Here is a 27,656-nt window from a genome sequence, read left to right on the forward strand (position 1 = left end):
TATCATCTGGGGCCTTGGGCTAGCATACCTGCCGACCTGCACTTATGAGTTAGAGAGCTCTGCTTTTCTGGTTGCCTTAATGCTAATTAAAATTTTTCTTTCAAAAATAATATCTGGGGAGAGGGAAGGGAGATGGCTCAGCAGCTAAGAGTACTGGGTTACTTTCAGTGGACATGGGTTGGTTTCCAGCACCATCATGGCACCCATAACTCCAGTTGCAGAGGCTCCAGCAATCATTTCTGACCTCTGTAGGCATCGCATGCAAGCGGTCCACTGACATACATGCAGGCAAAATACCCACACATATAAAATAACTTTAAAAATATTACATATTTTAATTTTAATATTTTTTACATATTAAATATTATTAATACATTTTGTTAGGATTTCATACATGAATACAGTCTATTTTGATTATATTCACCCAAGCCTCATTTAAAAATATTTTTAAGATTTATTTATTTTTATGTGCATTGGTGTTCTGCCTGCATTTATGCCTATGTGAGGGTGCCAGGTCCTTGGAACTGGAGTTACAGACAGTAGTGAGCTGCCGTGTGGACACTGGGAATTGCACCTGGGTCTTTTGGGAGATCAGCCAGTGCTCTTATTTGTTGAGCCATCTCTCCAGACCCCCTTCCCCCTTCTAACTGCTCCCAGAACCTCCTCCAACCAACCCCTTCCTAATTCATATCTTTTTTTCCTTACCCACTAATTGCAATTTGTGTTGTTTATATATTGAGTGGGTGTGAAGCCATCCACTGGAGTGTGGTCTATCTACAGGATCCATACCACTGACTTTCCCTCCTGCAGATGCCAACAGCTGTCAGTAGCTCCTCAGATAGGAGTAGAGGCTTCTCCATGCTTTAATGCTGATCTTTGAGGTAGCCACAGCTATCCTGTTGTGACACTGTCTCATCAGTGTCTCCTCCCAGAACTCTGGCTTTTCAAGACTTTTTTGATCCTGAACCTTGTGGGGAGGAGATGTGATACAGGTGTCATTTTGAGTTATTTAATTATGAATGTACTTCTTACCAATATATTCTATACCAGGCCACTCTAGTCTTTGCTTAAATACAGACTATACCAGCAGAGGAACACTTCAGGCTTTACCTGCCTCTGTGTAAGTGGACATTAGGGTTTTGCACTTAAGCTGCAGTGGATGCATCCTTTTCACACAAGTGCAAGGAAGAATGGGGGATAATTTTTAGAAATAGAGTTTTAAGGTCAGAGGTAATGAGCATTTACATTTTTATAGACATTGCTAAGTTACACTCCCTCATTAAGATACTGTTCCTTTTGTACACTTTATTATTTTTTTAAAAGAGGCTTTATTGGTTATTGTGATAGACTAAAAAAAAAAAAAAAAATACATCTTGCTCTACCAGTTAGAACAAATTGAAATGGTGTTTCATGTCACCCTAGATATTTGATGTCAATGAGTATGTTTGTACAAGAGGAGTGTGAATGAAAGAAGGAATATTCTGATACTTCATTTTCTTTTCATTAAAACAGATTATTACAAACTATTAAATAGCCTTGGTACTCAGGGGCACAGGACCTCTTTTAGCAGGTAGTAGACATGGGTCAGTTTAGAGAGAGGCCCCAGGATCACTTAGCAGCTTTCAGGAGCATAGGTGAATTGATTTAGAATCAGCACTTTTAACAGCTGCCCCCCCCCCCCCTGCACTCCCGTGAATTGTGTGTACTTTAATGTTTGGGAATTACTAGTGGAGTGTTCATCTGTGGTGCACATGACTGATAATATCTAAAGAAGAGTGGACACGGAAGGGGTGTCCTGAACTTGGCTCTAAATTGGACTGGTGAAGATATTTGAGGTGTTGGAGTGTGTAGAACTGCCCCAGAAGTCTATATGGTCTTACCATTTGAATGTTTCATTTAGGGGTTTTGTTTTGTTTTTTGTTTTTGTCTGGAAAATTAGGGACTAACTAGAATTTTCAGTAGAGACCATCACTTTAGTGTTAGTGTTAGTGTTAGTATTAGGAAAGGCCCATGGTGACGGTGTCAGTATCCAAGTCAGAGAGTTAAGGAATAGTGAGAAATCAGAATGCATTCCCAGAAAAAAGGAACACAAACAGTGTCTTGGTCTACGCTGAAGGTCCCTAAACTTTCTATAAAAGTCCAGATAGAATATTTTAGGCTTTGGAACTATACACTCTTTGTTACAGTGAAATGCAGGTAGGTTGAAATTCTAGGTTTGAGGTTATTCCAATAAAATTTTATATGCAAAACCAGAGAAAAGGGGAGATTTGGCCTTAGGGTGGTGGTTTGTTGCTTTGTCTTTTGTCTTTGGAGAACTGGGAATGAATTAGAGTTATGTGGGTAGGTGGGCACCTTAACAGTTAGGTACTAAGTAACAGAGTTTAGATTTAAGGCTTTGGGATCCTTAGGAGACAAGGCTTTGTAAAGCTCTACTTGTCTTTCTTGTTAGAGTAATGTCTAAGTGGCATCCAGCCTTCAGACTGAAGTTCCTGCTTTCCTGTGCTGGACACAAGTAGCTTGCAGTTAGCATGTGTTACATACTGTTAGTTCTGGAGAGGTCTAGACCAGTGGTTCTCAACCTCCCTCATGCTGCAACCTTTTAATTTGGTTCCTCATGTTGTGATAATCTCCCAACCATAAATTTATTTTTGTTGCTACTTCATAGCTGTAATTTTGCTGCTGTTATATGAGTTGTAGTGTAAATATCTGATGTGCAGGATGTCTGAGGTGCAGCCCCAGAGGCTGTTTGACCCCCAGGTTGAGAACTATGGTCTAGATAGTATCTCAGGCCGCTTTCCTTAGAATCAAGGTAAATGTGCAGGGCTTCCTGTAGGACTACTTAGGAGTCATGGTGTGGCTTAGGAACGACACAGGAAAAACAAACTTCCTGAAGTCTAAGCAAAAGCTTAAAGTGCAGCTTTCCCAGTGAGTAATCATCAGGTGAACTCGCTCCTATAGTCACACGTGGCCCAAGAAAAGAACCTGATCTCCACAGGCCTGCTTTGTGCCCCTTCCTTCTCCCTCAAGTGTCTTGAGTTCTGGTGTGTGTGCACTTTACATGAGGAGACTTGCACAGAGCATATTATTTTTTTCATCTGTATTCTTTGGCTAATATTTGAGAGCTCTTTCAACTGTATTGCTATATAAAATATGTTGCTGTAATTACGTTTTACTACCAATGGGTATTTGAGGATTAAAAAAAATAATATTTATTGTTTAGGGCTTGGTGCCTGTGTATGTTTGCAAATGTTCTAAATACTGCTGGAAAGCTTTCCAACAAAGTACTCGAGCCACTTTTTGTTGTATTAGCACTATTATGGCTCATCTCCATTTCTGTGTTTAAAAACTTCAGAACAGCACGGCTAAAGGGGCTGCATGTAATAGCCAGGTGGTGGTGGCGCACATCCTTCTTTAATCCAAGACAGAATTCAGGAGGCCGAGGCAGGAGATCTCTGAATTCAAGGCCAGCCCAGTCTACAGAGAGAGTTCCAAAACAGACAGGGCTACACAGAGAGACCTTGACTCAAAAAAGGGACTGGGGCAGGTGGGTGGATCTATCTACTAGAGTAGTCTGAGAGCAGGAGCAGCTCTTGAGAGTGTTTGAGGGCTTTTTAATTGTCATCAGCTAGGGAGCTGTTCTGCTTTATGTCTTGGAACCTTCAGGTACTTGATATAAGCCTGGTTTTGCTAAAATCATTAATTTCTTTCCTGAGACTAAAAAGTGAGTTATGTGCATGTGTGTGTTGTATGCAATATGTAACCAATAAATAGCTATCTTTTAGTCTTTTTAATAATCTTTTTCTGAGTCTTAATAATTACACTACAAAGTTAATGATTCTTTAAAAAAATTACTTGTTTGTTAATTCAAAAGTAGCTGATAAGGGTGTTGAATTTTGCCTGTATCACAAGGTGGCTTGATATTTTTCAGTTATTTGCCAGTAATTTCTATTTATTGGATTCTGTCTTTGACAAACAGAATCCTGCTGACCATGTCAGTTGGCATGAATGAGCTGTGACAGTTACTCTAACGGTGACTTGTGTCTTTCAGAGATGTATTGAATATGAAGTTTGCAAGCCATGTAAATTTTATCAGCTTATTTTCACCAATATTCCTGGTTTCACTTGAAATTGTGACTCTTACAGCCATTAAATTATTTGTTAAAAGTTTGGTGTTAACAACTAGTGCAACACTAAAATTGCACATTACACTTCAAATAATATTTAAATGACAGTGTTGTAAAAGTTAAAGAATATAAAAGAGCCAATCAGTGTAGATTAAATGCAGGTGGCCAGGACTGGGCTTAGGAACCAGTTGATATAAAGGTGAAAGGTCTGGATAGTGTAAAAAATGGTCATGTTAGTTACAGGAGGATCGTACAGCGCTGAGAACAAGGACAATCAGGAGTTGTTGCCTGGTGATCTTGGCAGAGGCTGGAGGGAAACAGGGTTGGTCCTTGAGAAAGTGATGGTTTAATGTGCAGCGCTGCAGCCCACGTCTCTCTTTGCTTTGATTCATTTCTGGCCAACATTTGCTGGTCATTTACATGCACAGAGAGATTGTTTTTCACTGACTTGCTCCAGTATGTCTTGGTAAATTTAATGTACCTAGTTACTCCTGATCTATGGTGGCAGTTAGTTATTTGCATAAATATGGTGCTGGGTTATTCACCTTTACATTGGTACCTAACTGGAGATGCTTGGGACAGAGTAGCTGTACTTGCACAGTTTCTCCCTAGCCATAGCTTGAGTTTTTCAAAGGCATTTAAGTTCAACTCATTTTCAAAACTTAATGACCCACATGGGGTTTCCTTGATTACATGCAAAAGTGCTTTTTAAATGTATTACACTTGAACAAGACTTTTTTGCTTGTTTGTTTGTTTGTTTATTGTCATGAATGTGTAGAAGGACTTGATATTACCTCTTCCTGTTTCAGTGGTTGATGACAGGTGATATGACACCTGGCTGGCAGTGTTATTTAAGCTGACCGTTTGAGTCTGCTGACCTCCATTCAGTGTTATAAATTTCTTTGGGAACAGAGAACCATCATTCAGTTGTATTTAGCGTTTAACAGAGCTTGAATGACTATTTGAGGAAGTTTTAGAGATTTTTTATTTTTAATACAACTGTGCTAAAGAAACTTGGGGCCATAAAAGGTGAGTGACTTGTCTTAGGTGATCCAGGAAGAACAGTGTGGTCCGTTCTTGCCTCCGCTGTAGGATAAAGAACCAAAGGTTAGAGTCTTCTGCTGTCAGAATTCAGTTTTGATTTTTGCCAGTCTTTTAAAATATTTATGTGGAAACGAAGAGATTTTTCGTAGAATTGAACATACATTTGTAAGCTAATGTGTGTGTGTGTTGTCATGTTTCTCTCATAGTCAAAATGGTTTCAATCCCGGAATACTATGATGGCAAGAATATCCTCCTCACAGGAGCTACTGGCTTCCTAGGCAAGGTGCTTCTGGAAAAGTTGCTGAGATCGTGTCCTAAAGTGAATTCAGTCTATGTTTTGGTGAGGCAGAAAGCTGGACAGACACCCCAAGAGCGAGTGGAAGAAATCCTTAGTGGCAAGGTAAGTATAGAGGCTGATCATATGGAAGAGGATAAAAGTATATGCTTATTGTGAATTTTGTGAAGCATCATTAGTTTAGTATTTTGCTTCAGTAGCCAAAACAAACAACAACAACAAAACAAACAAAACAACAACAACAAAAAAACCTCAGGAAAAATTGCTAAGTTCCTGCAGTATGGCACTAAATTAGGGTCAGGAAAAGAAAAAAAAAGCTTTCTTTTATGGTAGACCAAATTTTCTAATAAGGCTTAAGCTACTGACTGACATTTCAAGAACTCTTTTAGAATAGTTGAGATAGGTTATTTATAATTACCAGATAGTTTAGTTTTTGAAGTACTTAACCATGCTTAGGGACTGTGTTTTAATGTACTTTAGAACTTATAGTTATTGGAGTTATTCCTAATAATAGTGATAGGTAGTGAAATCACATGTTCTCATTTGACAGATGACAAAGGGGTCATAAAAAGTATTAACCAGTTTGAACCGTTAGAAAAATATTACTAAAAGTAACATTCAAAATCATAATAAACTAGCAAATTCTTCCAGCAAATTTATCTGACATTTATTGATAGTAATGTGAATTTTCAAAATCAGTTTTGGTAGATATAAGGAATCTGACTGCAGACACAGTTCAGAAAGGATTTTCACTTACATATTTTGGAATAAGAATGATACTTGTGTACTTGGGTGCTTAAATTCTCTTTTTTTTCATTTGCCTCCACCCGCATCTCCTACCCCAGTGCAGCCATGGCTATCCTGGAACGCACAGAAATCCACCTACTTATTTAAAAAACAAATGACAAACAAAAGCAAAACCATATCAAGCAAATGCGTCCACAACCTAGATTTTTTTTTACTGTGAATCCGTGAATTACTCTTAATTATGTTGTCTTTTTTAAAGCCCTGAGATCTAAGTTTCTTTCTCAGAAGTTTAGAAACTATATTATACTTCGCGGTTTTCCCAGTTAGCCTCCATTAGTCTCCCATAACCATTATTTCTCCTTTTGAGTCTTTGCTTCCTTAAAGACCCATGAGAAAGGAGTCAGTCAGAGGCTAGGAGATCACCAGCCTTGCTCTGAGTAAAAATGCCTGATAAGTGTTTTGTTGGTTTCTTGGCCCTTTGCTTATTAATGCTGGCATTTTACTATGAGGTGCTTGTGACTCCTGTGTTTAATCCCTGTCCCTGAACCAAGCACGTCTTCATAGTTACAGGTTCTGTTTGAGTTTAAGAAAGCAGAGAAAAGAAGAGAGAATGCACAGGTATCAGGAGGAGATTGGAAGGCACGTTTTTGGAGTTGATGCCATGTTTGAAATTGAGAGCCTGAGTGAAACATAAAAATTTTTAGCATCTCTCTGAGTTATTCAGGGTAGTGTTTGTAAAACGTCTTTGATTTGATCCAATTTGTAATGAAAGTATGTATTTTATGTTGAAATTTAATTGAATTGTTATGATTTAACCTACATACAAAATGTTTCATCCCCAAATATTTGAAAAGGAAACTGAAATAATGTTATTTTTCTTTCTTGTAGTACATACCCGATTACATATTCCTAGTTCTCAGATGTATAGCAACACAATAAATAAAAAGGCGTGCTTGGTGTCAAGAAGTCATTCATATGTATTTGAAGTTAGTAGGAAGTTTTTTGTTTTATTTTGCTTTTTATATTTTTGAGACAGGATTTCACTGTGTAGCCTTGGCTGCCCTGGAACTCCCTCTAGACCAGGCTGGCCTTGAACTCAAATAGATCTGCCTGCCTCTGCCTCCCAAATATTAGGATTAAAGGTGTGTACCACTATCACTGCCCAACATTAGTAGGAAAATTTAAAATTCATCATGCTTTTGAAACAATAGACTACACACACACACACACACGCACACACACACACACACACACACACACACACACACACACACACACATTATATATGTATAAAAGGGGTATAGGGAAGGTATTACCTAGAAGCATTTTCACCCTCCAGCATAGTTAATGTTTTGGGCTGGATAGTATTTTGTTATAAAGTACTGGTATATTATTGAGTGGTCAACAGCATTCTTGGCCTGTATACATTAGGCCCCAGCTGTGACAACTATTTCAGTTTTCACCAAATGTTTACTGAGGGCCAAAATTATCTAAGGCTGAGAACCATTGATTTATGGGAATGCCTTAAGGAAAAAGAGGCTTGATTGGGTGATGGCGATTCCACTAAAATAGTTGGTGTAAATACATGACTCAGGGATAGATGCTCACCTAGAGCATGTGAAGAGGCCCTGGGAGGCCTCAGCATCCTCCCAACAGAAAGAAAAACAGCTAATCATGAAGTAAGCTTTGAAACACTGAAACGGTATCAGTAAACGTAAAGGTAATGGGAATATGAATGGATTTAAATAACTGGAGATGATACTGAAAAAGAGATAACGGCTGGTACAGAGAAGACGTAACCATCGAAGCAGCGTGAACATGTCCTGCACTAAGTTGTCAAAGAGTACTGCGGCTTCCCCAGGCTTCTGTTTGCCCCTTAAATGTTGATGGTCTTGAGATACCTGTCGTAAGCTTTGATCTGTTTCTATTAGGTCCAGAGAGAGGGGGAGAGAGAGAGAGAGAGAGAGAGAGAGAGAGAGAGAGAGAGAGAGAGAGAGAGAGAGAGAGAGAGAGAGAGAGAGAGAGAGGAGGAGAGGGAGGAGAGGAGGAGGAAGAAGAAGAAGAGGAGGAGGAGGAGGAGGAGGAGGAGGAGGGAGGGAGGGAGGGAAGGACGGAGGGAGGAGGGTGAGTGAGTGAGTGTGTGTGTGTGTGTGTGTGTGTGTGTGTGTGTGTGTGTCCACTCCATAAATTAGATTTGGAAGTAGTGTTTTATAGTCTGGATGTGGGGTGCTCGTGCCTGTTGCTATCTGGATGATTTCTTCCATTCTTAGGACTCCCTTCTGTTATTAATTGTATGTGGTCAATACCGTCCAGACCCACAAAACTAAACCTTTATTAGTCCTGTCTTCTGGGATACAGTGTAGGTGATATGTAGTCACCATTCCAGAGACTGACCTTGAATCTTCAAAATTCTTTATTTTTAGTGTTTCTAATGAATTTACTCACTTAACAGACATATGATATTGTATCTTGTCAGGTCCTCTGTCTAGTGTCTGTGTGCTGTGCAGAGTAGCTTGTAGTCCTCACCCTCCCAGGGTTAGCATTTATCCACACCTCCAAAGTTAGCAGCCAAGTCCAATTGATAGTACTTTTTAAAACGTATGTGCTTTTTCATCCTATGCAGGAACGCTATTCTACTTTGACATTTCAGGCTCTTCTCTCACTCACTTTTGTCCCTATTACTCACTTATATGCCTTCATGTTATCTTGGTCCTTCAGGGCTCTGGTTCCTCCAAGAACTACCTGTAACTCACAACTCCAGAGGATACCACATCCTCTTCCAGCCTCTGTGCACACCGCACTGAGGTGTATAGACACATCTACATATAACTAAACATTAAAAAGTTAAAAAAAAAAAGAGTCAAGCAATTCACTGGGAATGTTGGAGTGTGAGACTATTACTGTCCAGATATCTGCTATTTCTTCAGCCTATTCTGAGACATAAGGCAGAGCCTGGACAGTGAATGTTCTTGGAGCACTGTTTGAACTCTCTGAGCCTCAACTCTATGTAAGATGAGAAATCTTCTGTGCCCCCATGAAAAAAAAAAAAGCTCTCTTTGGTGGGGAAAGTGTTTATAATAGGTTTTGGAAAGTAGAAAACACTACCATAGAATAAATATCTTTCAATTTGATAGCTTTTTGACAGGTTGAGAGATGAAAATCCAGATTTTAGAGAGAAAATTATAGCGATCAACAGTGAACTCACCCAACCTAAACTGGCTCTCCGTGAAGAAGACAAGGAGGCCATTATAGACTCTACCAATGTCATATTCCATTGTGCAGCCACTGTGAGATTCAATGAAAATTTAAGGTACGTACAGACACTTACTAACATTTGAATTTCATACTTTATAGTCAATATTTTTGCTGTTGTTTTGTTTTTTGAGACAGGGTTTCTCTGTGTATCCTTAGCTGTCCTAGACTCTACTTGTAGACCAGGCTAGCTTCCAGTTCACAGAGATCTGCGTGCCTCTGCCTCTCAGAGTGCTGGGGTTAAAGGTGTGCCCACCTAGCTACAGACATGATTTTAATTTCTCTTTTTAGTGAGGCTGTTTCAGAATGAAACTGTCATATGTTTATAGTAGCCTTCAATTAGCAGGATTCTTTTTTTTTTTTTTTTTTTGGTAATCATCCTGAAATTAAAAGTAGAAGATAGGTAGTATATGCCAATTGGAAAACCTTGCTGTGAAATAGGATATAGGCAAGTAAGGGACTAGAAGGAAACAGAGTGTGCTTGGGTAAGAAAGCAGGAATACTCACTCAGTAGCTGTGTTGTCACCTTTCGTGAAGGGTCAGAATCCGGTACCGCAGCAGCTGTATACTTCCATTCTACATCATATATTCCAGAACAGTAATTAAAATTAGGCTCAAGTTTTCTGTGCTGTGATAGAAATGGCTTGTGTGTTATAGTCACTTTGCTTACGTTTGAAAAGACTCCCTTGATGCCACTGTTAAGGGCAAGGTGTGCCTAAATAATGATTTTATGTTAGTCTCTTCATATAGTCTTACACTAGTTCAACTGATAAAGCATTTGCTTTTAGGTTTCAGAACTATTTGTAAAACTCTTTAAAATGTTTAAAAGGTTAAGCTCTGATTGCAAATGGCTTTGGCAGTAATGCCCATATTTTTCTAACATAACAGTGTAACTCTTAATAATAATTACATTGTATGAGAGCACAATGCCATGTGTTTGGGTGTGTGAAGATACTGTCACTGTCTCTTACAGTTCTGCTTTAAAGCCTTCAGAACATTGCTCAGTTTTCAGTTCATTCTGTTTTAACTTCACCTAGCTTGTCCTTGGCAAACCCATTTTATTCCTGAGGTGGCTGAGGCAACAGTAGAGAGTTAGGAAGGCTGTTAACCTCCTTGAATTTGAGTTTGCTTATCTATAACTTGACATTTCTCAAAAGACTTTTTTTCTTCCCTTTGCAAAATTTAAATGTTTCATTTTACCTTTCAACAGCAGAGTATCTGAGTCTATAAGCCATTACTTTACTTAACCCTCTTTACATTCTTTCTGTGAGGTAGCAGGTGAGACACTTAGTGGCTGTCAGATGTTTAGAATCCAAAGGTGACAAAATAATGTCATAACAAGTGTAGTATAATCTCCTTCATTAGGTATGTGTGCATCATTTGTGTCAGACATAAATGTCTTTCTGCATTTGTGGTAATTGTTTTTAGTTTTATCTCCATTTTTTTATTTCCACCATGAACATATATTGTTCTTCAAATAATGATAAGAACAAGTACTTTGAAAATATTTTTAAAGCAGCATTACATTCCATAGCAAAGGAATTTGTACCTTCATCAATAAGAAAATTTGTTTTTATAATTTTCAAAAATTACACACACACACACACACACACACACACACACACACACACACACACACACGAGCTGTATCTATATCATTTTCCTTGTTCTCCCTCCAGCATCTCCTGTATTACCTCTTTCTCCTCTCAAATTCATAGCCTTTCCCTTTTTACAAATACATACATACATACGTGAGTAAATGCATAAAGCTTGTCAAGTGCCTTTAGTGCTGCTGATGTTGTACATGCTTTTAGGACTGACCGCTTGGTATTGGATACCCAGTTGGGGGCCGCATTCCTGGGAAAGAGTTACTCATGTTCGTATCTGCCCCCACTGTCCTGACAGGACTCAGTTCACCCCACCCCCATGCTGGCATATTACCTGGTGTCGTCATTGTTTAGGTTTTGTTAAGTATTATTATATTACTGAGATTTCATGGGTACAGCTTTCTTAACTTGTATAGAAGACATAATCTTATAGCAGACTTCCTGGTACTCTGTCTCTGAGGGTTTTTCTGTCCCTTTTCTGCAATGTTCCCTGAGCTTTAGATATAGGATCATAGATGTATCTAGGGCTAAGCACTGAAAATTCCTCTTTTTTTTCAATGTTTAAGCTTTTCCTTTCCATGTATATTTGCATATAGATCTAACATTTCATTTTAAATACTATTTCCAAGATCATGAGTATAGTCTCTTTTTCGTTTTAATCAGGCTAATCTTAATCTGCCTATACTCCAAATGCTGGGGTTGCAGGCATATACTACTGCCTAGCACTGACTTTTAGTGAGCATTTTATTTTCATTAGAATTCATTGCTATAAAATGGGCATTTCTTCTACATAGTTCATGCTTGTATTATTTTATTTATAATCAAAGTATTTACACAATCACCTTAAACTTAGTTTGTTTTCAGGGGCTGGTGCATTAGATATTAATTGTTGCATAGTTCTTAATTGACTTAAAACAAGGAAATGAGGTGTGTTTAAAGGGGAGTTTTACTAACAAAATGTTAATTAAGGTAACACATCAAAATAACCTTTACATTTTTTTGGTTGATGATTTCTTTTTATTTTTGCATTGTGCATTGGTCTTTTGCTTGCATATATGTTTGAGTGAGGGTGTCGGATGCCCTGGAACTGGAGTTGCAGACAGTTGTGAACTGCCGCGTGGGTGCTGGGAATTTAACCAGGGTCTTCTGCAAGTACAGTCAGTGCTCCTAACCTCTGAGCCATTTCCCCAACTCCCTTCTTTTATAGGAAGGACCACAGTATATTACTTTTGTGTTCTCCTTGGAGTATTATAATTTTTTTGACATATGTCTGCCTTTATTGTAAACAGCAGGCTGGACACATGTAGCAATGGTAAAAAAAATTAATTTACAAAAGCAGGGACTTGGTGAGCTTCCTGGTGGGTACCCTTGGGGACTCACACATAGATGCCAACCCAGAGCAGGAGGAACAGGACTGCAAAGCCCATGAGGAGTGAGGCCACCAAGGAGACAAGGAGCTCTTTGTAGATATCACATGCGTCCGTGGTGGAGGTGACCTTGTAAACCAAGAACCAGGCGGTAAAGAACACGCGGATGGCTAGAAGCACCACAGCCGGGGGGGAAGACAGCCGGGGCCACGGGCTGGTCTACCTGCTCATGGCCGTGAGCTCCATTTTGCCCTGCACAGGATAAACCACTCGTCTGCCATGGGAAGACTATAATTTCTTATACTAGAGAGACCGTATTGGAAAGCCTAGGTAATTTATTGTTTTTCTCTTCTTTATCATGACATGAATAGCCCTAGTGACTAGCCCTAGTCACCACATGATAATTATTTTTGCGAGGCATATTTAATGGATATTAACACTTAAATATTGGTAGAACATAAGACTTGTGCCAGTTATTCAGAAATACTGGAAATAGCCTATAATAGCCCCTTAAGGAAAACCCACTTTTAACCATACCATCACCATCTGCTAAGCCACAGATATCACATGGTATAAAATGGTTATTACCGAGAGGGTGCAAAGAAAGCTACCTCTTTCACCTCCAAAAAGAAAATAGTAATATAATAACTGAAAATAATAACTGGGAAACATATTTTAAAATGTAGATTTCGTGATTATACTTGACCCAACAGTTATTTAGTAGAAACTTTGGCTGTACTGAAGTTGGCTGCTGTACTTACATTGTTATTTTAAAGCTGTTGCTTTGCACCAGCTTTGCAGTTACAGATGCCTACTTCTTCTAAGTTTCATTTCATTGACCCCCTAAATGTTTGTCTCTATCAAATTTATTTTTTAAAAATGACTCTTAAATAGTGATTAGAGTTCATCTAGGCAGAGTTTGTGGGGAGTGAGAAGAGTGGAAAAGAGATGTGTCAAAATGGCCTAGGTACCTTTATTTTTAATAACTCATAGGTATATAGTATGCTGAGAATAAACTCTGGTGTAAAGTTTACAAAAATATTATCAAATAGAATTTGAATAATTTAGGATATCTGTAGGAGACAAATAGGAAAGCTTATTGGCCATTGAAATGGATTTTTTTCTTCTTGAAGTGAGTTCTGTGTCTGTATTAGGGAAGTGCCATACTAAAATAGCTACTTTGCTCTCTATCCTTCCCTAGCAAGCCTGTCTTAAGATACATTTATGATTTCATAAAGCAAACCTTTAGAACTTTAGTTGCTTTCTAGTCTAGTATGTAAAGGACTCAGCCTGAAGTTCAACAAAATGGAAACTAGGATTTCCGTGGAGTGAGGTTAACTACCCTGACAGATACTAAAGTAATGTATTTTATTGTAATACAGCTTCATTCTTGAGCTTTTGGGTACAAGTAGAGTCGAGAGACTCATGGCTCAGGAGTGTACCTTGAGTTATTCCTCACTTTTGGTGACCTAGAAACGGTGTCACCATTCTCAGGGCAGTGTAACAGAATATCCCTTGTGTCCTTTCTCCAAAACATGACTCCCCTTACCCATTGTTCTGTTAGTGAGAAGGAAAACAGTGTGTTCTCTAATGCTCTAGTGGATAGTGTCCTCACTGTGAGAGGGCTCTGGCTACATTTCCATTAGAACAGATGTTTTTTTCTTAGTTGAGATTTGGGAGGATCTTAAGACCCCACCCTAGTTTCATTAAAAATATTTTGTTTTGTTTTTTCCTAATTTTTCTCAATATGATCTCAGATACAATTAGAAAAAACAAAGTCTAAGAGATCTTTATTTACTTATTTATTTTCCTTTTATGAGTTACGCCTTGTTTCTGGTGACCCAGAACTTCTTGCCCTGTCCTCAGGAGCTTGTAATAAAATATTCTCAGTCTACCTCTTCCTAAACAGTATCTTCCTTGTCCCATTGTTTTTAGACAGATAGATATCAAAGTACTGCTATACTGACTGTAGATTCTGTCTGTGATATATTTCCTTTTAACAGTGACAATATGAACATTTTGCAAAGTGCTCAAAGCCATTTTCATTTTTATAATACTATTTCATACTTGGTGTGATGGTACATGCTTGTAATCCCAGATTCAAGAGGTAGAGGGAGGAGGGCCGTAACACAGGTCATACTAGGCAGCATAGGGAGTTCTGGGCTGGCCCTGCACTGGGCCACATAACCCTGTCTGTCTTAAAGAGACCTCCCTTGAAGATGTTTGGATCTGTGTTTGAACATAACATTATTTTTATATAATTATGAATATTAATTTATGCTACAAGTTAGCATAGAAATAATTTACATGTTTCTTTTTTCTTTCCTTTTTTTGTTTTTTTTTTGTTTTGTTTTGTTTTGTTTTTTGAGGCAGGGTTTCTCTGTGTAGCCTTGGCTGTCTGGAACTCGCTGTATAGACCAGGCTGGCCTCGAACTCACAGAGATCTATCTGCGTTTGCTTCCCCAGTGCTGGGATTAAAGGCAGGTGTCACAATCGCGCGACAATTTACATGTTTCTAATGTTTTTCATGGTTATATTTTTAGTGCTCTATGATATTCTGTCATGTTGATACATAACAGTTTGTGGAATTTTCACTTGTTGTAAAACTTTATTTCTTGCTTGAAAAATTAGGCTTAGGGTGAGTTTTTGCTCTGAAAATTAGGTTACTAGATTAATAAATGCATCATTTCTGTGACTGCTGGTATTTTGTTCTAGTTTTTTTTTTTAGATTAACTTATAGTTATAACAAGAATGTAGTAATCTGAATACTCTGTCAGTTTTGCTACTAAGCACTGTTGAATATTCCAACCTGTGCCTATCTTTGTAGTCTGTGTGTAAGTGTATATGCATGTGTGTGGGAGCCAGAGGACAGCTTGAGGATTCTTTAGATGTCTGTGTGTCTATGTGTCCGACCTTTCTTTCTTTCTTTCTTTCTTTCTCTCTCTCTCTCTTTCCTTCTTTCTTTCTTTCTTTGAGATAGGATGTCTTGGGCTGGAGAAGATGGCTCAGCCATTAAAGGCTAGGCTAGGCTCACAACCAAAAAGATAAGGATTGGATGTCTCACTGGCCTAGGACTCCCTCTATATGTTTACATGTACAATACATGTGCAGTGGCTAAATTCAACTAATTAAGATTTGTATGACCTCACATAACCTTTCTTGCATTGAGAACACTTTAAAGATCAATTATTTCCAGTAGTCTGGTTTATTTTTATTAAGTCTAAATACCATGTTGTACAATAGACTTCTTGAGGGACCACTAAAAAATGCCATGAATGATGTTCTTTAGCAAAAAAACTTTGCACCATCTCTCCTTAATACTCACTGGCTGCCTGGTTTGAGGTTCTGTCATGAGTAACAAATATTAAATGCTTATAAGTGATTTTTTTTATTTAATCTTTCCCAATTCTGGTAGGAGATTCCATTACTGTTCTGTTTACAGATGAGGAAGCTGAGGGTTGAGTGCTTGTGCGGCTCAGCATCTTCGCTGACAACGGAGGCCACACAGGGATCTGAGCCCAGCCTGATAGCGTCCTTGTTTTACATCACAGTGTAGGCTTGGTTTTCAAACCTTGTATGGGAGTTTATTTTATAATCAGAAAATCTACATGCAGTTGGTAGAATAAATGTTCTTCAGGCTGAAATAAAATGCAGCAATCAGAGCTAAAGGAGAAATTGTAAAATACCGAAGAACATATTTCTTTCTTTGTTCTTCTTTGACAAAATTCAGATTTGGTCTGTAAATAGGTTAAAGAGAAAAATAATTTCTAAGTTGTCATTGTTTTTCTCTCTTGCAGAGATGCTGTTCAGTTAAATGTGATTGCTACACGGCAGCTTATTCTCCTTGCACAGCAAATGAAGAATCTGGAAGTGTTCATGCATGTGTCAACAGCATATGCCTACTGCAATCGAAAGCATATTGATGAAGTAGTTTATCCACCCCCTGTAGATCCCAAGAAGCTGATTGATTCTTTAGAGTATGTTTGTTACGTTGTTTCTAATCCTAAGATTTTGGATCCAAATTTATCATCAGTGTTCCCCACCCCACCCCCGCCGCTATACACACATGTGCATGCATGTATTTATCTTTGCATGTCTTCTGCTGTATTTATTATACAGGGTTATGTCTGTGGGTGAGGTGATTTGTCCATGTGTTAGAAGCTTTGTTTTTTAGGTAGTCAATTCCAGCTCCCATGGAAATCTGAGAGCAGTGGCTGCTTAACCACAAGGTTCTAATTTACTAAAGGACTCCCTCCCCACAATGGACAACACCTATAGAGCCTTTCATCCTAGAGCACCGTGGGAACTGTAGTCCTTCAGTTCATACTCCTAAGGACAGGGAGCCTGCCAGCAGCCTGTTGTGTGAGCAGTGTTTGTATTGGGCAGACGAACAGGGTTATGTGTCCATTACCCAGCCTTCGCTTGCTTTTTAGTCTGTACTTTCTTATCACATGAAGCATAGGTGCTTTTCTCTTTTTGAACCACAATTATAAAAACATTTCAACAGCTATTACATCTTTACATATTTGCTTTCAAACAGTGTATCTGTGGACTTTTTTCTTACATTTTTTTGTTTTTTTCTTGGTCCCATTTTTCCTCACAGATAATTCTGTTTACCTTTAATTCTCACCATCCCTTGATTTCTCCAGAATTAAGCACACATGACCTTTTTAACAAAGGCTTTTCATGGTGAGGAGATGGACTGTAGGAAAATCAATGCCAGGGGTGACTGAGACATTTCTTGTGAGAATTACCTATTTTTATTTTTATGGCTTAGTTTACAGATGTTCCTAAATAGACAGCTCGTGTTCCTTACAGATCAGTACATGTATTTGCAGTTCTGGAGAAGGGGAAGCTAATGAAACTTCCTACTTGTTGACTTCTTAGTCTTGGCTTATGCAGCATCTAAGGAAGTGAGCAGAGCTTGTACCCTACATTTTTTTTCTCTTTTTCTTGCTTACAAAGAAACCTATCTAGTAAATAATTCACGAGTTTGCTCTGTAAAATCAGGAGAAATAAAGTTTCCTGGCCTGAGTCTGTCTTCAGCAAGTTTTTTTTTTTCCGGGGGGCGGGGGTTGCTCATTTTCCCATGTATTAACTACCTGTCCTATCCAATTTCAAAACTCATCTCCTTCATACTTTTTCTCAAAGTGGAGAGCTGTTTGACTTCAGTTTAATGTTCCTATTCTTCCGTATACACAGAGTGCTTCCATATGTGGAAGCATTTTAACCTTCTGTAGTTATTAGTGTGGGTGTCACTTGATTGTGACAATAGGCAGGATCTAATTGTATGCCTAGTAGACAAAAAGGACAAGGACAAGGAAATGACGTAGCACCTCAGAGTAAAATGAAGAAAGACCATTGACATCACCTGAGCACAGTTGAGACACTGGGGTTATTAAAGAGATGACTGTATTGTAGGTTGTTAATTGGACTTTAATAACACATTTCAGTATTTTTTATTACTAAATTTAGTATTTGTTAATCTTGTGAGGATCTACAATTCCAGTTGTCCATCTTAAATATTTAGATTATTAGATTTAAAAATTACTTCTTTCTCTTCTATTTATTTATTTATTTATTTATTGAGACAGAGTTTCTCTATGTAGCCTTGGTTGTCCTGGACTCACTTTGTAGACCAGGCTAGCCTTGAACTCACAGAGCTCTGCCTGCCTCTCTCTCCCCAAGTACTGGGATTATAGGCATGCACCACTGTGCCCAGCTGATTATTAGACTTTTTATATTAAATGTAAACATGTGAATAGCAAATGTATATTATTGTGTTATTTTATTAGGTAGTAATAAACATCTGTGATTTCTACTGTAACATTTGAGGTCTGATATGTTTTGGAATTTATTTGGATTTTGTAAAGGAACTCTGATGTGAGTACTGTGTGATAGTAAGTTACTTTATTTAGGAATACAGTAGCATCCCTGACCAAAGACACATGAAATGCTGAATGCTTAAACTAAATGACACTTTCTAAATACCCTGAATTGGTTTAGATCAGTTAAGTTTGCTATCTAACATATGAGTTATGAAACGACTGTTGGTTCTTATTTGGTATGGGAGTTGGCAGATTGTGAACCTGTGGTTGATATTTAAAAGCACTGCTCTTTTTTCCCTATTAGTAAAAGTTATTTTGAAAGCTGGTTGTGGTGGCACATACCTTTAATCTCAGCACTCGGGAGACAGAGTCATGCGAATCTTTTGTGTTCAAGGTGAGCCTGGTCTATAGAGCAAGTTTTAGGACATTCAGAGCTGTACAGAGAAACCCTGTCTTGAAAAACAACAAAACAGAGAGACAGAGACAGAGAGAGACAGAAAGAGACAGAGACAGAGAGAGGAGGGAAAAGAAAGAAGATTGTGAAGCTTTAAATTAGAGTAACATAAGGTTTGTACAAAGTTCAATTAAGTAAGTTTTTATCTGTGATAAAGTATTTGGAATTTTTGTACATGTAATTTTTTTGTTTTTCAGATGGATGGATGATGGCCTGGTAAATGACATCACACCCAAACTGATAGGCGACAGGCCTAACACATACATATACACCAAAGCACTGGCAGAGTATGTTGTGCAACAAGAAGGAGCGAAGCTGAATGTTGCGATTGTAAGGCCATCGATTGTTGGTGCCAGTTGGAAAGAACCTTTTCCAGTAAGCTCTGTAAAGTTTTTAAGTAATTGGGATGTAGAGTTTTAAGTTATAACTGTATAAGGAGTTGGGATGTGACTTAAGAGCAGATGTTATGTGCTGAATGAGCTTTAACCGTGGCAGAGCTCATGAGCATAGGAAGAGGTAATATTATTCATATTTCTATTTTCTAAGGTGCTTCTGAGTGTATAGCATGTAGATTAAATGGTTTAAATTCTAATTGAAAATCAAATCAGAAGTTCTATACTGTGTCTTCAGTAAAGGAGACCATGATTTCATCTGTTTTCATTGTCAAAGCAAGTTCTGCCAGAAGTGTATCTGTCCATGTGTAGATTACAAAGCTAGGAAAAGAATAACATTTCTTTGGTAACATATTAGGAGACCTCTAAATCCTCTGGGTAAGAGAAGACAGAAACAAAAGCCAGTAAAGCTGATTCAGGAAAAAAACAAAATAAAAAGCCTTTGAGGTCTGTATACATAGGAGTAAGTGATAGCCTCTACTTTGTTGTTCTGATAATTATTCTGTTTTCTTCTGATATACTCAACTAAATTTCAAGAACATGTATCATTTCCCCTTAATCATGATGATGTATTAATGAATAGTATAAAATCAAAGGTGAAAGATTTAATTTAGGAAAAGTGATGCACAGTAAATACTTTTTTTCCCTTTGCAGAACCTTAGCAGAGCTAGGTAATTCTTTTAAAATACTTTCATTTAGTCACTTATGGTCTCAGATGAAACTTTATGGAACATATTCAGGGGCTAAGAACAATATTCTGCATGGAATATAGATCTTTCATTGGCTTTAAGAAAAAAACTACAAAGTTTACATATGGAGTTGGCACTTTCCAATAATAAATCGACTTCAGTGATGTTTTTAATCTCTTCTTTTTTCCCTTTAATTTTTGACATTAGGGATGGATTGATAACTTTAATGGACCAAGTGGTCTCTTCATTGCGGTAAATAAACTTTTTATGATTTACTTCTTTTATAAAATTTCCTGTATCTTTGTATATTATGTGCATTTATACAGGTTTTGGCTTTGTATCTTAAGGTGTTGTTTTTAATTTCAACAAAGGCAGGGAAAGGAATTCTTCGAACAATGCGTGCCTCCAACAATGCCCTTGCAGATCTTGTTCCTGTAGATGTAGTTGTCAACACGAGCCTTGCTGCAGCCTGGTATTCCGGAGTTAATAGGTATATGAGGCGACGATGTTGCTTATTACCTGTGTAGTAACTGAGGAAAAAGGAGCTTCTGATCTTCATCCCTTAGTCCTGATTGTGCTGTATTGGTAAAGTGACCCGTTAAGATAAAAGAAATACCACTGCCCACTCTTAAGAGCTTGTACAGCAGAGGCAATACCATGTAGACCCACCAGTGGTAATGAATAAATAATGTCTATTTTCATGTATTTATAGGTTTGTTAGGAACTAAAAATGGGGGCTTGGGGAGGGGGATAGAAATCCTCATGAAGGGTGATTTAAGCCAAACTAAACTTAGTATGAGTTCAAGTTGAAATTCACAAGAAATGCTTTATGTCAACCATGACACACTAGAACAGCCATAATCAACCTATGAGCATTCTTTTAGACAGTAATAGTAGCATTTATAGCTAATGCCTAAACATTTAAGAAATAATCCCTTAAGGGTACCTTTTATATAACAGAGAAAAGTTACTCATCATCATGTCTTCTTACTTTGATAGTACATAAGTCTTGGCTTAGACACTTGGCTTCCTCTTAATGTTTCTTTGCTTTCATCTTTGTCTTTGCAGACCAAGAAACATCATGGTATATAATTGCACAACAGGCAGCACTAATCCTTTCCACTGGGGGGAAGTTGGTATGATTTTATCTATGTTTTTGAATGTTAGAACATAAAGTGGTCACTGAATTTTTAATGTTAGAATACTCATGAGGTATTAGAGCCACTGAGTTACAACGATATTCTTATTTTAGTTGCTGTTTTAGAATAACTAACAGCCGTACCTTGTTGGTCCATCATTAATATTTCCCAATAAAAGACTAGCCTGATGAGCAAGGCACAGTGGTGCACGCCTTTAATCCCAGAACTCGAGAGGCAGAGGCCTCTCTGTGAGTTCGAGGCCAGCCTGGTCTAAAAAGAGAGTCCAGGACAGCCAAGGCTACACAGAGAAACCCTGTCTCGGAAAGCAACAACAAACAAACAAAAAGAATAGCTTGACGTATGTATCCACTCACCTAGTCAGGCCCTAGGTGTGTTCTCTTGTCATCTGCAGCATCCATATAGACTACCTGTAGCTTGGGGACAGTCCCCACCCCACCCCTCAGCCCCCCATTCCCCCAACTAATGAGCAACACTCAGGCCTGATGTTGCCAGTCTCTGGTTACTATTATTTGCACCTGTAGGTGAATCAGTTGGTCTCCAGAGTTACAAGTGAAGGAGTTAGGAAACAGGATACATTTTGCTAAGATACACTCTGCTAAAGTCAAAGATCTGTGGCATGTAGCACATCTGTTAACTAGTTCTAAAATGAAACTTGTGAATATAAATTATCAAGTGAGTCAAATGTAAATATATTAATGACACTACTTTTTGTAATAGATCTATTTTATTTCTAGTTGAATTTTTGCTGTCCTTAAAGAATAATTTTGTTAAAAAGTAGATTGGTGCTGAGAATCAAACTGCCTCTTCCTGCCCACCCACAAAGCCTTGTGTATGCTAGGCAAGCACTTTGCTATTCCATTTCTAGCCCTTGTTTCTGCTTTGCTTTTTTTCTTTGTTTGCTTGTTTATTTAAGACAAAAGTCTCACTATATAGCTCAGATTGCCTAGAACTTGCAATATCATCTAGGCTGACCTCAAACTATCCATCCTCCTGTCTCAGCCTCCCAAGTGTTGGAATTACAGGCATGTACCACCTCACCTAGCTACCTTAAAGTAATCTTACATGACATTTGTCCTACAATTTTCTGTGGCATTTGCATTTAAATTTAAAGATTGACTGTTGGAGTATATAAAGAAAAAGCTCTAAGCGTGATTTCACAGTATTTTAAGTCATGGTCCGTCAGGGATATTGAAGCATCTTAAGTGAGTGAGATTTTTATAGACTTTTGTTGTGCCACAGAGTTTTGTGAAAAATTAAATTCAATATTATTGAGTGAATACCTAAGTATACATTTTCAGAAAATATTAACATAGCAGATACCAAGTTTGATTGTGTTGATGTTGAATAACCTAAATAAACTATAGCAGAGGTTAATTTTGGGTTGTTTTAAGCTTGTATGATGTATGTTAATCTGAGTAACTAAATCATTCATAAACAAAGAATGATGATTTTCCTTTTCTTTTTTAAGTAAGTACAGTAATAAGAATCTGGAAAGAGGAACAGAAAGAAAGAAGCTATCGTGAGAGGTGAAATATAGAGAGTGACATTATAAACTGACCTAGGTAAAACATTAAGATTTTCAGAGTGAATTTTAGTAAAAATTCCTTCATTTAATTAAAATACTGGCAGTTTTTAAGCTCCTTGGAATCAGCAGTTTAATACCCATATTCTCTTAGCTATGGAGAGTAGAAAAGCTTGTTTTTTAAATGAATGAACTCTGAATGAATCTTTGGTAAAATATTTTATATTGTACAAACATGGTTTTTTTTTTTCTCAAAACTTCATTACATGGTTATTATCAAAGCTGTTACACAACTTTTCTTCCTCAGAATACCATGTAATTTCCACTTTCAAGAGGAATCCTCTCGAACAGGCCTTCAGACGGCCCAATGTAAATCTAACCTCCAATCACCTCTTATATCATTACTGGATTGCTGTTAGCCATAAGGCCCCAGCACTCCTGTATGATATCTACCTCAGGATGACTGGAAGAAGCCCAAGGTAATGGTGACTAGCTCTGTCTTCTCTGTTCCTCTGACTGTTAAACAACCCATGCTTAACACTGAAATGCATATTAACTGTATCTGTTCGTGCTTGTGATAAGGCTTAAGGTCTTCTGTGAATGAGAAGACTCTTGAATAAGACAGTGTCAGAAAAGCAAAGGTAGTGTTGTAAGTCACTCTTATTTGTTTAAATGTTGGGATGGTAAGTTACTGTCATGTTCAAATCTAGGTCAATCTTAGGCACTTTTCTGAATAACAAATAATATTCAAAATGCTTTAACGCTTATTTTTCCTACAGGAGATTATCTAAATCATTCCTTCAAGATGAATCCTTTAAACCAAGTATTCAGGCACCCCAATGTTAAGTTCTGTTCCAACAACCTAATGCTTCATTATTGGAAGGGTGTCAGACATACAGTGCCTGCATTATTGCTCGATCTTGCACTCAGGTTGACAGGTCAGAAACCGTGGTAAGAAGAATAGCAGTGATACACTCTGTATTGGTAAGGTGGCGGAAGCTTGCTGGAGAGACACCATGTCTCTAGCATGAGCTTACCTTTAGAATTACTAACCTGATGAAGCACAATCACAATCAAGGTGCCAGGACACTTCCTAGACATTAGAGATGTTTGGAGGCCAGGAATGGGCCTCATCTTGTCAGGTCACTGATTCTCCAAGATCCCTGATAATAGGAAATGTCCTGCCTCAGGATTGTCATTGTTATTATAAGCTGAAATTGATTCCCTTTCCCCTCTCCCTTAAAAGTCTAAGGGTGAGTTTCACAGGGGACTCAGGGTAAAATATTTTGCTTTAAAGTAGATGGTTCAACTTTAAATGAAAAATATAGGATGCTTCTAGAAAATTACTTGAAACATCTTAGCTACCTATTCAGCTTATAATATGGTAATTTCAGTTGTTGACTAATGTCCTAGTTTTTCAAAGTTGACAAACAGAAAACTTGCTGTTTTCTTAGAGTTGTAATATCTTTTCTTTCTTCTTTTCTTTTCACCGAAACCCTACAAACAAAATTTGTCTTAGTTTTTCCAAGTGGATAAACAGAAAACTTGCTGTTTTCTTAGAGTTATAATATCTTTTCTTTTCACTGAAACCCTACAAACTTCTCCTACTGTCTTTACCACATAATTAGTGAAATATATTACAAAATGTCTATTTTTTAAAACTACATTGGCACCTTTGATTGGCAAGTTCAGGATTTGAGCATTTATGTATAAAGAAGATGATGATTTCAGGACTTCATCAATTGCCGGGGGGGGAAAAAGTGAGATATTTGCTAGTTACAGTATCTCAGGATCTGAATAACCGTACAAACTTCTGGTAGGTTGGATAGTTCAGGATGTTTCTCATTATATGTTCACTATTGAAGTGGGGGGGAGGGGTTTGAATGGAACAACCTACAAAACAAACATTTCAAGTTTTTAGAATGCTTTGCAATAATTTTGTTATGCTGGCATTGTTTTCATGGCTAAAAATCGGGTGAAACTAGTGATGGATGTTAATGCATATTTATCTTAGTAAAGTTGCTATAATTAGGGCAGAAAAGACAAAACTGGTTCCAAAAAGTTAAATAGATTTTTTTATATAAGTTATTTATTCAGATTACATCTCAGTTGTTATCCCCTAACTTGTATCTTCCCGTTCCCCCATCCCTCTTTCACCCTATTCCCCTCCACAATTAAAATAGATTTAATACATTATAGTAACTTACAAAGAGAATGGGTTAATTAAAAGTTAATTTTTATTAACTGAGAATTTTATATAGGAAGTCAGTATATTTTGAATCATATACATCCGAGCTCTTTGTGTACACACTTTTATATTTTTGGGTGGCAGGATGTTGGGTTTTTTTTGAGACAGTGTTTCTATGTGTAGCCCTGGCTGTCCTGGAACTTGATTTGTAGACCATGCTGTTCTTGATCTTGGAGATTGACCCGCCTTTGCCTCCCAAATGCTGGGATTAAAAGCGTGTCCCACCACCTGGCTTACATTTTAAAAAAAATGATCCACTGTGCCCAATTTATGCTTTCAACTTACAGCTTGAGTGTGGAGCCATCCACTGGAGCATATTGGACCTGCCCAGACCACAACCCTAAAGAAACCCTGAGTCTTCCTTCCCGGGCTGCTGTCAGATTACCAACAGTATTTTAGCCACGGGTGGGGGCAGATGAAACTTTCCCTGTCCCTGTCAGAATGCTGACTGCGTTTATCTTGTTCAGGCTCAGTGAAGGTGACCACCACAGCTGGGAGCTCAGTAAACTTCAAAATAATTATTATAAAAAGAAAGACCCTACCATCCATAGTTACTAAGAATACAGAGAAGATATTGTTGTGTAACAGGTTATCTCAGATATAGAGGTTAAAACAGTCATCCTTTCATTATTCCTTTTAAAAAGTCTTGGTGTTAGGAATTTACAGAGGAATCAGTTTGTGTGGTTTTAGTTTTAAGATGTTCCACGTGACCAGTTGGAGCTGAAAGAGCTGAAGTCTGCTGGCAGGATGGCCCGATCAGCCAGGGCTAGGTACTGTCCCTCTCGCTAGGACTGCTCTCTGGAGGATCTTTCCAAGGCTTAGTGGCTGCTTCTTAAGAATTGACTTTTACATGGCAGCTGAAGTGGTAGAGTAAGGTAGAAGCTAGAAAAGTCTGTATTATTACTTTTGCCTAGTTTGCTCTTTGTGATAGGATCTCACGTAGCCCAGGCTAGCCTCGCATTGAGAGCCAGGATCATGGTCAGATGCCATCATGCCTGGCTTACCTCTTTTCTTACAGTTACAAGCAAGTCACAAATCCTCTTAGGTATAAGAAAAAGGGCGTGTTTTGGAGAGCAGTCAGACCCTGAAAATGAGCAAGTGAGAGGAATGGCTGCAGTACAGTCTGTAATAATTAACCTTCTGGTCCAGAGAATTCACGTTCTGTCTTGAACAATGCAGTTAATCCTGTCTTCTACAAATCGCTGTCGTATCAGCTAGAGGTCAGAGTTTTACCATTTATATCTGGTCCAGTTGCAGGTATAGTTGTTTGGAAATGATATTGCAGATGACAGTCCTCATATGAAGACCTAGGAAACAAAGCAAGTTAGCAGCTGCCTGTGTACTGCATCTGTAGAGAGAGGCATGAGATAATGGCTTCAGGCAGTGTTGTCAGAAAGGGGAAAACGGGAGATGTACAGCAAATGCTCTATTCTCAGCTGAAGTCAGGGTCATGTTAATAGCTGGACCCAATCTTACTCTCTGAGAATTCTTCAACCTTCTTTTTCCATAAAAAAGGCGTAAGTAAGACTGAACAGCCTCCTCATTCTGCTTCCTGCCCATGAAAAGTTAGACCCCAGGACAGGAGTTGGGACACTTCTTAGAAAGTGCCGTGCTGTAAACATTTATGCCTTGTAAGCACATAGTTCTGTTGCTACCCCTCTGCTCTGCGGTAAAGAAAGAAAGTAGTCATAGACAGTTTATAAATAATGAACACGATTGTTTCAATAAAACTTTATTCACAAAATAGTAATAGGGTGGATTTGCTGACTTGTGTTACAAAGACATTTTCATTTGTATATTCTCCTTTTGACATAAATTCATGTGGCTTTAAAAGTTAGGAGTTTCCACTGTGTCGACAATAAAGATAATCTTAAGAGAAGGACTTGGATCAAATAGATCAGAGCCTACCCACGAATTTCTTTGAGACAAGCTCTCCTTGGGTCTCACTAGGCTGCTGTTGAACAGTGCCTGTAGATACTCTTCCTCCTACAACCTGCCTTCAAGCAGTAGAGAACAGGAGATGTGTCTTTACAGTCTGGGGAAGGTTGTTGGTTTGTTTGTTTGTCTTTTTGTTTTGTTTATTTGTCAGGTACCATGATGTATTCTTAAAGAATCTTATATCTCTACACTGGACTTGATTTATGATCATAAATTATCTTTTTTAAATATTCATTTATTAAATAGCTGATGGATACAACCTAGAATTTCTGAATTCCAGATACAAAAATTGCACTTTTTCAACATTGGATCTGTTAGTATTCACAGACTTGGCAAAATAGTCTGACAGTAGGTGAGCACCTGTCTCCCTGTGTGCTGTCAAGCCTGTTGCTGCCTTTTACTCTCCAAAGGGATGACCTACTGTCTTCCTTTTAATACATTCTTAGCAAACTGGTTAACTGTTGATTGCAAGGGTGGCATCAGTAGAAGAATCTAGCATTTCCTGTGCAGTGAAATATGCTCCATGCTTTTCAGCTCCTAAGGCACTACAGCTTTGCTCTGCTTAGTACTGTTCTGCCATGATGAGCCTACAGCTCAGGACTTGCATACTAGCCACACTAGCATGTGTGTGCATGAGGGACAGATATGCGCTGCAGTAAGAAATTATTCTTTTAAAGAATTCCTGACTAGGGTGTGGTGTAGCACGCCTGTAATTCCAGCACTCAAGAGGCAGAGGCATGGGTCTCTGTGAGTTAGAGACCAGCCTAGTTTATAAAGCAAGTCCAGGACAGCCAAGGCTACATAGAGAAACCCTGTCTGGGGGCGGGGGTGGGGAATCTGACTAGCCTTTTACATTTTTTCCAAATGTCATTCAGACAGGTCACTTTCTTTATCTTCATTCAAGAAATCATGACTAGATTAGATTTTAGGCAGATAGGTCCAGTTTTTGTTATCTTCCGTATTACCATAGCTTCAAGCTCTGTAAAGCT

General features: G+C 38.2%; 1 protein-coding gene and 1 pseudogene across 2 annotated transcripts in view; one reads left to right on the forward strand and one right to left on the reverse strand.

Annotated features, from left to right (window-relative positions):
* Positions 1 to 27,656, forward strand: part of Far1 (fatty acyl-CoA reductase 1) — a 57,066-nt gene that overhangs the window by 17,483 nt on the left and 11,927 nt on the right. Inside the window, exons 3-10 of one of the 2 annotated variants that reach the window (XM_051149246.1) lie at positions 5,375 to 5,568; positions 9,345 to 9,520; positions 16,234 to 16,413; positions 18,916 to 19,093; positions 20,007 to 20,051; positions 20,171 to 20,289; positions 20,868 to 20,935; positions 23,261 to 23,432. In XM_051149246.1, the coding sequence (XP_051005203.1) occupies positions 5,380 to 5,568; positions 9,345 to 9,520; positions 16,234 to 16,413; positions 18,916 to 19,093; positions 20,007 to 20,051; positions 20,171 to 20,289; positions 20,868 to 20,935; positions 23,261 to 23,432 (1,127 nt within the window). In that variant the 5' untranslated portion in view covers positions 5,375 to 5,379. Of the gene's footprint in view, positions 1 to 5,374; positions 5,569 to 9,344; positions 9,521 to 16,233; positions 16,414 to 18,915; positions 19,094 to 20,006; positions 20,052 to 20,170; positions 20,290 to 20,867; positions 20,936 to 22,788; positions 22,961 to 23,260; positions 23,433 to 27,656 lie in introns of both variants that reach the window. The other variant, XM_051149247.1, reaches the window with a different exon arrangement.
* Positions 12,446 to 12,682, reverse strand: LOC127191892 (transmembrane protein 258-like; annotated as a pseudogene).

This window comes from Acomys russatus, chromosome 7 (assembly GCF_903995435.1).
Source record: "Acomys russatus chromosome 7, mAcoRus1.1, whole genome shotgun sequence".
NCBI classification, from domain to species: domain Eukaryota; kingdom Metazoa; phylum Chordata; class Mammalia; order Rodentia; family Muridae; genus Acomys; species Acomys russatus.